The 10,540-nt window shown below is 48.9% G+C and overlaps 1 protein-coding gene across 3 annotated transcripts; it reads left to right on the top strand.

The window, feature by feature from the left end:
- The first annotated feature begins 1,822 nt into the window (after positions 1-1,822).
- Positions 1,823-10,259, top strand: SGK1 (serum/glucocorticoid regulated kinase 1). Of its 3 annotated transcripts, none has more exons than XM_047860168.1 (12): positions 1,823-1,994; positions 4,854-4,929; positions 5,384-5,459; positions 5,819-5,923; positions 6,029-6,112; positions 6,221-6,352; positions 6,618-6,730; positions 7,085-7,208; positions 7,665-7,760; positions 8,230-8,385; positions 8,491-8,580; positions 8,994-10,259. In XM_047860168.1, exons 1-12 carry the CDS (start codon positions 1,961-1,963, stop codon positions 9,159-9,161), a joined length of 1,254 nt encoding a protein of 417 aa, XP_047716124.1. In that variant the 5' UTR covers positions 1,823-1,960; the 3' UTR covers positions 9,162-10,259. The 3 variants fall into 3 exon arrangements, with proteins under 3 accessions (XP_047716124.1, XP_047716122.1, XP_047716123.1); XM_047860166.1 differs by lacking the exon at positions 1,823-1,994 and adding an exon at positions 3,461-3,808; XM_047860167.1 differs by lacking the exon at positions 1,823-1,994 and adding an exon at positions 4,549-4,715.
- Positions 10,260-10,540: the final 281 nt, after the last annotated feature.

Below are 10,540 nucleotides of genomic sequence, written 5' to 3'. Positions count from 1 at the left end.
CTTCTTTATGCATTTCACTTTTGACAATTATGAATACAGAACATACTAATCACTACAGAACCTGTGATCTATAGACATTTAACCACTACTAATTACTTACCTATAATAGCCATTATGAATAAACTCATTTTTTATCCTTTTCTGTTTGATGAATACTGTAAAGAAAAAAAAAAGGCATGCGCTCGGTGACGATCTTTAGCAGAAACTGATTGACTTAGTTGCTCTCTGGAGTAATAGTTATGGTTTTGGGTGTTTCCGTGTAATTACGTTGGTGATGCTCCAGGAAAAGGATTCTATGAGGATCAATGAATAAATCAATACGTATGGGAACCTAAACTGTGCACAAGATTGTTCTAGAATATTTGGCACTTTGGACAGTGCAAAACAATTGAATTGCCCTATTATCGTGGAAGGTACTGTATCTAAGGAATGAAAAGACTATAGTCTAGCAGAGACATTTAAGAAGTAGCCCAGGAGGGGCTATAACTAGGTCCTTGTAAAAATATTTTCAAAATATTTACTTCACTATGTAGAGAAATATCAGGAATTTCCTTCCAGAACCCTCAAATTAAATGAAAAGGGTCATATCTTAGCAAAGCCTTCAGGTTTTAGTATTTACAGCCCCTCATGAAGGAAAATTAAAGTAGAACTAAAATGATTTTTCTGAAGCATGAAAATACACGCGCACTGGAAAATGATTTGTTTCAGTGCAAACTTTACATCTGGGTGAATCATTTCCATTTGAGTGTTTTGATAGCAGTTTCCCCACTATGAGGCATAAATGAGATTACTGGCTTGGGGGAGTGGGAAGGTAATTAGCCTATCTCCTATCAAGCCGTCTATATTTTCTGTGACTGCACAAGGTGTTAACAGAGAAACTCTCTGGAACTGATTAAACCTCAGGAGAAGTGGGGGGAAATCATGCACTCCAGAGCGGTTCTCGCAGAGAACGCGATCGCCCTCTGGGTTGCATTTACAAGCTGAATTTGGTGACTCAACTCTGGCCACTTCGCCACCAGGCAGTAAGAGGAAAGGGGCCGGATTCCTCCCGGTAGGAAGACTATCGGGACCAAAGAAAGAGGCTGGCGACGGGAAGGAAGAACAGACGAAGCGTTTGAATAGCGACCACAGGGCAACCCTAAAGCCAGTGCATAGTTAACAGGCGCGCGTCACGCACCGTTCCCTCGTCTACCTCCCCCCCCCCATCCCCCCCACCGCATACCCCATCCACCCGCCGCTGTGTGTCACCTTCCTGTTCGGAAGTCTTCGTAGGTTGCTGGGACAGAACAGGGGGCGCCTGCTCCACCCTTCAGGTATCCGGTTGGAAGAAAAGCCAGTCTCAACAACTTGATTCTCTACGTTAAATGATAAGTTTAGCAGACCGTCCGTCTCCAAGCGCCGAACATTAGGGTAGGGGGAGGAAGGCGAACATCAGACGTCCTTTTTCTGTTCCAACCACAAATCATATGGTTGTGCCTCTTCTCTCTTCCACTTAGAGCCCTCTAACTTGAATTCCACGTTCCTCTTGGAATGCATGTGGCAGAGCTTCTTTGAAAAAAAAAAAAAAAAAAGATCCCCGTGCATGTGTTTTGAATTTTTTTTTTTTTCTGGACTGATTTGTGATGATCATCAGTCCAGTTACATTTCTTGTGTGTCTTGCTGGGGGTGTAATAAACTCAGGACGCTGATGACTGTAATTTTCTGAGTGATGTTGCAATGGAGAGAATAAACGGCCCAGTGTTGAACTTTGCAGCTTGCTCCCTTCCTGTATGTAAATTGCCTTTATATAAAGTGGGGTGCATAACAGAGCAGGACAGCTGCCTCTGACTCCTGCTCCCTATCATCTCAGCTTCCAGCCTTATCAGGCACAAAGCAGGGAGACTATTCCAACCATAACTGAGCTCTACCTTCAGCCTCCAGAAAGTAATCCCCAACGTTCACATCCTAGGCAACCTGAAGAATGAAAGAGGAAGCTATAAAATCCCCTTTGAAAGGTTGGTGTGATTTTATTGCTATAATTTGGAGGGAATGGAGAAAACGAAGACGCTTTAGAGGATCTGAGGTTACTTGGCCTACAGAAGGCGTGGGGTGTGGAGTCGCAGGGGAGGGTCTCTGATAAAAGTTTTCTCAACTCCGTGCTTTAAGAACAAACACGCAGAAATCTTGGTACAGGTCGGTGTTTCCTGACAATCTGTGCCAAATTTGCTGTCTTCAAAGGGGACGGAATGGTGTGGGAGCAGGGCCCGGCTGGGCTAGTTGGAGTGGAACCTGACGCGGGGGGGGGCACTGGCAGTAACAAAGTCATATTCTATGAAGGATCCATGGAAGAGGAAGCAGTAATGGGCCACTTAAACTGTGAATTGGAGTTTCCTAAACCTTGCTTTAGATTGGAGCATCAATTTCAGGCATCTCAGGCATTGAGAAGTGTTTTAAAGAGTGAGTCCCGGGCAAAATTTCCCAGCCAGTCTCTGGCAGACAGAATGTGTGTTCCCTTCCCAGTTTGGGGCTGTTGCCACTGAGCAAACCAAGCAGCAGCTGAGGCTACAGGTCATATTAGGGCAAATGAGGTGCTTGTGCCTGCAAAACAAATCCCTGCCCGGGACGAAAGAAAAAAACCGCTTCACAGGCTATTCTTGGTTTGACAGCTGGTATTTCGGAGTGTGTCAGACCCAGTATGTAACTCAAAAATGGCAGGGCCCTTGGCAGTGAGGGGTCACGGCAGGGCAGCCGCGGCCAGCACCAGCAAGTGCCAGGTACCCGGCCCTACAAACCTTAGTTCCCTGCAGCCGCCTCCCGCTCCCGGCCCAGTCGCTGTGCTCTCGGCTTCCCCGCCAGCGCTGGCCTGCGTCCCCGCGCCGGCGGTCGGGCTGCAGCAGCGCCCAGGCATCTCCCAGCGGCGGGGTTACTGGAAGGCACCGCGCCGCTGCTCTGCAGGCCTTCCCCTCTCTCCACTGCTCTCTGGAGAGCGGACACCCGGCTAATCTTTCACGCGTCCACGAGTCCCCGTTTACCTGGGACTCGAGAGAAAGAGCAAGGTGGTTAAACTGTAAGAAGACTCCCGGGTCAGCGCTGAAATAAACCGGAGGAGGGGTAGGGAAGACGAGGACAGACTAAGGGTGTTTAAGACGATGTAATGCGACCTAGCGGAGTTTTCAGGTGGGAGAGCGGGACAGGGAATCCGGGAGTCGCCGATGCCCGGGGTCACGCCAGGTCGGCGCCTTGCGCGGAGCCACCGCTCCCCTAACGTGCCACTACCTCACGTGTTCATGGCGTGGCGGAGATTAAAGATGCAAGAAAAATTACATGCGGAACGGACAGAATGTTCTCAAAGATTAGAGGAGGAAAAAAAAGTGAAATGCAGATTGTACTTTTTTTTTTCCCTTTAGTGCAGAGACGAATTTTATTTCCGCCCCCTCCCCTACACATTCCTGACCTCTCCCTCCCCCCTTCCCTCTTTCTTTCCTTCCTTCCTCCGCTTCCAAGTTCTGGGATTTTGCAGCCTTGCTTGGCTTTGGCCAAAAGCACAAAAAAGGCGTTTTCGGAAGCGGCTCGGCCGTGCACAAGGGCCATTTGTTTGTTTTGGGTCTCGGGGCAGGAAATCTTGCCCGGCCTGAGTCACGGCGGCTCCTTCAAGGAAACGTCAGTGTTCTCCTGTCGCCCTCGCCCGCTGCGCGCCGGCCGCCGCTGCCCATGGGGGAGATGCAGGGCGCGCTGGCCAGGGCCCGGCTCGAGTCCCTGCTTCGGCCCCGCCACAAAAAGAGGGCCGAGGCGCAGAAACGCAGCGAGTCCTTCCTGCTGACCGGCCTGGGTAAGCGCCGCGGCCGCCACGCGGGGACCGTCCCGCTCCGCCGCTAGTCGCTCGGCTCGGGCGAGAGGGGCCGGGGGTGGGTGCTCGTCCTCAGGGTGGAGGGACCGAGGCCGGCCGAGGGGGCGGCGGGAGCGGGGGACGCGCCGGGCGTCCCGGCCCCACGGCGACCCCGCAGATCAGGGCGCGCGGGGCCGCCCTCGGCACAGAGACACCTCGGGCGGGTTGTGCGCGGCCGCCGGCCGGGGGCTGCTGGGCTGCCGGCGGGGTTGGGGGCGGGGGGGGGGACGGCCGGCTCCGGGACCCGGAGGGGATCGCCAGTGAGGGTGTGACAAACCAGAGCGGGCACAGAGCCACCCGCTCGCCGCGCGCCGGGCGGAAAGCGCCCCAGTGCCGCGACTCTGATTTCCCAGCCGGGTGGAATAAATGAGAAGGGTGGAAAATTACCCCGGACTCTCCCTGTCCCCGCCCCCTCCGCCTGCGGTTTCCCTCTGTCCCGCGGGGTCGCTGAAAGAGGCAGATAACAGCCCGGCGGCCGGGCCTCCCGGGCAGTCCCCGCGCCCCCCGCCCCCGCCGGGAGGGCTTGCCCTCCCGCCCGGGACCGAACCGCTCGCCGCCGCCCGCCACACAGCGGTCGGGTGGGCCGCGCGGCCGCCGGGGGCGGGGCCGGGGGCGGGGCTAGGGCGGGGCCGGGCGGCGCCTCTTCCTCATTGTGGCGTGAGCCCCGCCCCGCGGCGGCTCGGGGCGTATAAAGCCGGCGGCGCCTCGCGCGCCTAGTGTTGGCTGAGCCGGTGTCTCCTCTGTAACGTCTCCCTGTGCGCTCTCTCTGCGGAGATGACGGTGAAAACCGAGGCTGCTAGGGGCACCCTCACTTACTCCAGAATGAGGGGAATGGTAGCAATTCTCATCGGTGAGTGTAGGAATTATACGGGACTTCTAGGATGTGCGAAGTGGAAACTTTTTTAAGGTCACGCGTCAAATCAGTGTGTGTGGCGTCGGCCGTTGCGAAGCCATCTAGACGTTTATTTATTTCTCCTTTAATTCACAGCTTTCATGAAACAGAGGAGGATGGGCCTGAACGACTTTATTCAGAAGATTGCCAATAACTCCTACGCATGCAAACAGTAAGTTTGGGGGAGGACTGGGGGAAATAAAAAATAAGTAGCCTAGCTTGTTTATCAGCAGTGAAGACACACTCTCGTCGGGGTGTCGATCAGGAAGCCGAAGACTTCCCCGAGGGTGGGATCCCTTTTCTCTCTCCAATTCCAGTTTAGAGCATTTTAAATATTAAAACTAATTTGCTGATTTGGCCTGGAAGAGAGAGCTGCAAGGTGAAAATTTTCCTGTTTGCCTAATCCACCCCGTTTCCATGAAAAACAGCCCTCATCGCTGTATTTTAAGTGGGCTTATTATTTTCTTTGGCTATTATTTTCTTTAACTGAGTCATTTATTTGGGTGGTTTTAAGTTTAAACACTCGGACCTGTCCGGGAAAAGTCGAGCCCGAACCTTGACTACTGGTGTCGGTGTGCCCCCTTGCGACGAGTCAGGGAGGTTCTCAGTTGTTCCTTTCTCTGCAGCCCTGAAGTTCAGTCCATTTTGAAAATCTCCCAACCTCAGGAGCCTGAGCTTATGAATGCCAACCCTTCTCCTCCAGTAAGTATTCTCTATTTGTGATGCTTCCGTGGAGGCATCTTGTAAATGAGTCAGTTAGTATTCCTACCGTGATGGATTAAAATAGCATTTTCTAGAAATTAGTCTCAAGGTAGGAATGCCTCAGTTAATGGCATAACAAGTGACATAAGCACTTAAGTATTGAGTCAGTGCAGTATTTTAAAAGGCATGTTGCATAAAAGTTTTATCTGGTTACAGCATTACTGTGTACCATTTGCAGACTCCCATATGAAATATTACTGTGTACGGATGAAAAGTAGTTTTGATTGTGTTTAGGATGTATGGTGATTGTTGCCTTCCTTTGAGGCAAGGCTATTAAAAGAAAACGTTTTCTTTTCCAGCCAAGTCCCTCTCAGCAAATCAACCTTGGCCCGTCTTCCAATCCTCATGCGAAACCATCTGACTTTCACTTCTTGAAAGTGATTGGCAAAGGCAGTTTTGGAAAGGTAATTTCACATCTGAAGACCTCATTTTTGATAGTCTTTCATGCATTCGTCTGACATCCTCAGTGGATGCGGACAGCAAAATGATTTTTTGAATGGAAATTTCAGGTTCTTCTAGCAAGACACAAAGCAGAAGAAGCATTCTATGCAGTCAAAGTTTTACAGAAGAAAGCGATTCTGAAAAAGAAGGAGGTATGAAATGTGATGGATTGCAGTTGGAGATAAGACATTCACTGGGTGGTTTTACCTTAGAATTTTGGTACCGCGTTGAAATTTGCCACTAAATTGTCCTTTTTCTAGGAAAAGCATATTATGTCGGAACGGAATGTTCTACTGAAGAATGTAAAACACCCTTTCCTGGTGGGCCTTCACTTCTCCTTCCAGACCGCTGACAAATTGTACTTTGTCCTCGACTATATTAATGGTGGAGAGGTGAGCGGCGGGAATGGGAGCTAACCTTTGGGTGTCGGTGCATAGCATTCTTGTTTCCAGTTTGAGAGGAGAGGTTTTAAATGATACTTAGGGGGGAAAAGTTACCAGAATTAGCATTTCCTTTAACCTGAGAGTTTCATATAGTTAAGAGACTATTTAGGGCCGCTTCCTGCAATTGTTCTCTTTAGCTATATATGTCAAGTCTAATGAAACGCATTGTTACCAAGCCTTGGCAACCCAGCTGACCTTGTCCTGTCTCCTGCAGTTGTTTTACCACCTTCAGAGGGAACGTTGCTTCCTGGAACCACGGGCTCGTTTCTACGCTGCTGAAATAGCCAGTGCCTTGGGTTACCTGCACTCTCTGAACATCGTTTATAGGTGAGCTGCAGGGCTCTCAAGGTTACCTTCCTGGGTACAAAGAAGACATAGCCCTAGCCTTTGACGGAGCCTTAAGATAATTTGTATTTACGTACAGCTTGGTCACCTAAAACCGGATACCCCAGCATGTGAGCCGCCTTGACTCCGTGCCACCAGGGAACTGGCCAGCTAGGATTGTGCCTAATCCAGAATAGATTAGCAGAACAAGGACTCCCTTTTTGTATTCACTGTACAGCCTCAGTGAATTGAAAATGCTTCTAATACCCCACGCTATTATTTTCCCAGAGGATTTCTTATGAAGTGAAATTAACTTACACAACTACTTTTTTTTTTTTTTTTTTTTTTCCCTTGCAGAGACTTAAAACCAGAGAATATTTTGCTGGATTCACAGGGACACATTGTCCTTACTGACTTTGGGCTCTGCAAGGAGAACATCGAACACAATGGCACAACATCCACCTTCTGTGGCACGCCCGAGGTAAGAGCGCTCTTGATCTGGGGACTGGTCTGTGCCCCTCCTTCCAGGGGGAGGCAAGTGCAATAATACTTAAACTACCAGAAGAGTAGATCATCCTCAGAGATTTCTCAGTCCCATTCAGCGCAAGTAAAACACATTTGCTGTTTGATGCAGCATGGGGAATCCCAAGGCCTCATGTTGCTTTCATTAAGACAAGCTGTTTGCAAAAGCCATGGCATAAAAGGTTTTCAGTTCCCAAGTAGGATAATCTGCTGGGTGCCCAACAGCTTCCTAAACATCAGTACAGCTAACTGGCCCATTAGCCTCCAAGTCTAGCAGTTTTCTCAGGAAGTAACGTAAAGGCATGTGTCCTGTGGGTGGACCCAGGGTCTCTCGGCCCTCTCAAAGTGCATGCCTGGTCTTGGGATTCCTGGTTTCGCGGACTCCTGAACACTGTTGTCCTGCTTTGTGTTTCAGTATCTTGCACCTGAGGTGCTCCATAAGCAGCCTTACGACAGGACCGTGGACTGGTGGTGCCTGGGGGCCGTCTTATATGAGATGCTGTATGGCCTGGTGAGTAGCACGTTGAGAGTCATGGACTATCGCCCTGGCTTGACAATGCTCCCCAGAACGTAGTCCTCTTGAAACCCAGACTTGTCTGGGCACACAAGTCCCATCTGGTCATTGTGTCTTGCCCTTTATGAATAACCTTATCAGATGCTGATAAGAGAAGCCTATTGGTTATTTTATAGGTGTTTTAGAGCAAGCTCTTAGTGAATTTTTTTTTTTTTTTTTTTTTTTTTTTTTGGTAAACTCACATTTTCTAGATGTGACCACACTTAACCTGCGTGAGGAAAAATGTGGCTTATTAATGTCTCCTCTCTGATGAGGATTGCGAAACAGACAGTGAAAAATCCAGGGCAGAGAAACCCCATTAAGGGAAGGGCTTTGTCGCATCTAGCATACCACAGTGCATTTCTCTCTTGGTGATGTCTGCTGTACCAAACCCCCGATTAAGCGCTGATTTCCCCTGTTCCTTCAGCCTCCTTTTTATAGCCGAAACACAGCTGAGATGTACGACAACATTCTGAACAAGCCCCTCCAGCTGAAGCCCAACATTACCAATTCTGCCAGACACCTTCTGGAGGGCCTCCTGCAGAAGGACAGGACCAAGAGGCTGGGTGCCCAGGACGACTTTGTGAGTACCTTCTCCCTGTTCTGGGCGGGCTGGGAAGCGCCCTAGACCTCACTGCCCTTCTGGAATTCCACCTGTCTAACTTAACCTCCTGTTTCTTCTCGACAGATGGAGATTAAGAATCACGTCTTCTTCTCCCTAATTAACTGGGACGATCTCATTAATAAGAAGATTACTCCCCCTTTTAACCCAAATGTGGTGAGTGTCTCTTTCTGCCAAGTAGAGGAGGGCCCAAAGGGCATTTCTTTAAGTCAGAGGCTGTGGTGGTGGAGGGGAGGGCCCTCAAGGAACAACTTGGCGGGTCCTCTATTCACAAACCACAACCTTCCCTAGGTGAAAAGTGGAATTTTTGTCCCAGCCAAGCTAACATCACTTCTCCCCACAGCTCCCAATTCAAGTACCCAAAGCTGAAAAGCGAACACCCTCCGCCTTATTTAAACTTTGTGCGGCCTTTGGCTTCTGTGCTTGAAACGGATGGCTGTTACGGGAGTTTCCATAGAGTGCCCCGAAGAGTCGAGCTCTGGGGTTTAAAGCCCGAATGAGGATTTCCCTGCCCTGTACGCACCGTGAATTCTTGACGCTGAGTGTTTTGTTTTGTTTTCCTGCCACAGAGTGGACCTAGTGACCTGAGGCACTTTGATCCCGAATTTACCGAAGAGCCGGTCCCCAGCTCCATTGGCAGGTCCCCTGACAGCATCCTGCTCACAGCCAGCGTCAAGGAAGCGGCCGAGGCCTTCCTAGGCTTTTCCTATGCACCCCCTGTGGACTCTTTCCTCTGAACGGTCCCAGGGTTGGTCGTGAAGGATTCGTGTGTGTGTGTGTGTGTGTGTGTGTGTGTGTTAAGTGTTCTAGTTAGCCTTCTGGCGGGGCCGCCAGCTGACAGGACGTCTTAAAAGAGAATTTGCACATCTCTGGAAGCTTGCACGTCTTGGCAATCTCATTGCACACTGTTCGCCGGAAGCTTTTCGTTCGAAGAGCACATCCTCCTCTCAGTGAGCTCATGAGGTTTTCATTTTTATTCTTCTTTCCAACATGGTGCTATCTCTGCAGTGAGCGTTTGCGTGCCGCCGTAGACAGAGGCAGTAGTCTTGTTAGGACGACGCAGCTCTAAGGAGGGTTTTCTGAGGGTCTGTCTGGGCCGTGATGTCGAATCTGATGAAATGTGCCTTTTCTGATGAGATCGTGTTAGCTCCAAAGCTTTTCCTGTTGCAGAGTGTTTCAGTTCTTTTTCTTTTTTTTTTTTCCCCCTCCCCTTGTGGATTTACTGTGTGATGAACAGTGGTATGAATGTGGTATGCTTGATCACAGATGGATTTCGTTATAAGCATCAATGTGACACTTGCAGGATACTACAATGTGGGACATTGTTTGTTTCTTCCATATTTGGAAGATAAATTTATGTGTAGACCGTTTTTTTCTTCTGTAAGATACAGCTAATAACTAAAATTTATTGAAAATGGTCTTGCAATGACTTGTATCCAGATGCTTAAAGAAAGCATTGCTGCTACAAATATTTCTATTTTTAGAAAGGGTTTTTATGGACCAATGCCCCAGTTGTCGGTCAAAGCCTGGTATTTTCATTGTTTAAAATGTCACCTGTAAAATGGGCATTATTTATGTTCCTCTTTTTTTTTTTTTTTTTTGCATTCCTGATAACTGTATGTATTGTATAAAGACAGTCTGTACATTGGGTTATAACACTAGTATATTTAAACTTACAGGCTTATTTGTAATGTAAACCACCATTTTAATGTACTGTAATTAACATGGTTATAATATGTACAATTCCTCCCCCCCCTCCCCACCACACAACTTTTTTTTGTGTGCGATAAACCAACTTTGGTTTGCAATAAAACCTTGAAAAATATTTACATAAATTGTGTCACGTGTGTTATTTCTGTATATCTTGGTTGCGGGGGGAGGGTAAGTAATAATGGGTCCATTTAAAATTTTAAAGCCTGGGAAATGCTGCTGTAACTTCCAGCTCGGTGGTTTGCTTCCAAGAGCGTCAGGTTCAGACTCCAGGGGGCTACAGAGTGGTCTTATGATGTCAGTCGTTCATAAACCCATCCAAATAAATCCTTTTCCATAGACCAATGCATTTCACAAGGAAACCACGAAGCAACGTTCCCTGTATTTATTGCCTACCCTGCGAAGT

The sequence above is a fragment of the Prionailurus viverrinus genome, chromosome B2 (genome assembly GCF_022837055.1).
Source record: "Prionailurus viverrinus isolate Anna chromosome B2, UM_Priviv_1.0, whole genome shotgun sequence".
NCBI lineage: Eukaryota > Metazoa > Chordata > Mammalia > Carnivora > Felidae > Prionailurus > Prionailurus viverrinus.
Note: the sequence above shows the minus strand (reverse complement) of the source record. Positions and strands in the feature narration are given on the sequence as shown.

What these genes read in the sequence shown, in the direction of transcription:
- SGK1 (XM_047860166.1), top strand. Translation starts at nt 3,691, where the DNA reads ATGGGGGAGATGCAGGGCGCGCTGGCCAGGGCCCGGCTCGAGTCCCTG. An exon ending in ATGAGATGCTGTATGGCCTG is followed by an intron (nt 7,761 to 8,229) that starts GTGAGTAGCACG and finishes CTGTTCCTTCAG; the next exon opens with CCTCCTTTTTATAGCCGAAA. An exon ending in CCCCTTTTAACCCAAATGTG is followed by an intron (nt 8,581 to 8,993) that starts GTGAGTGTCTCT and finishes TTCCTGCCACAG; the next exon opens with AGTGGACCTAGTGACCTGAG.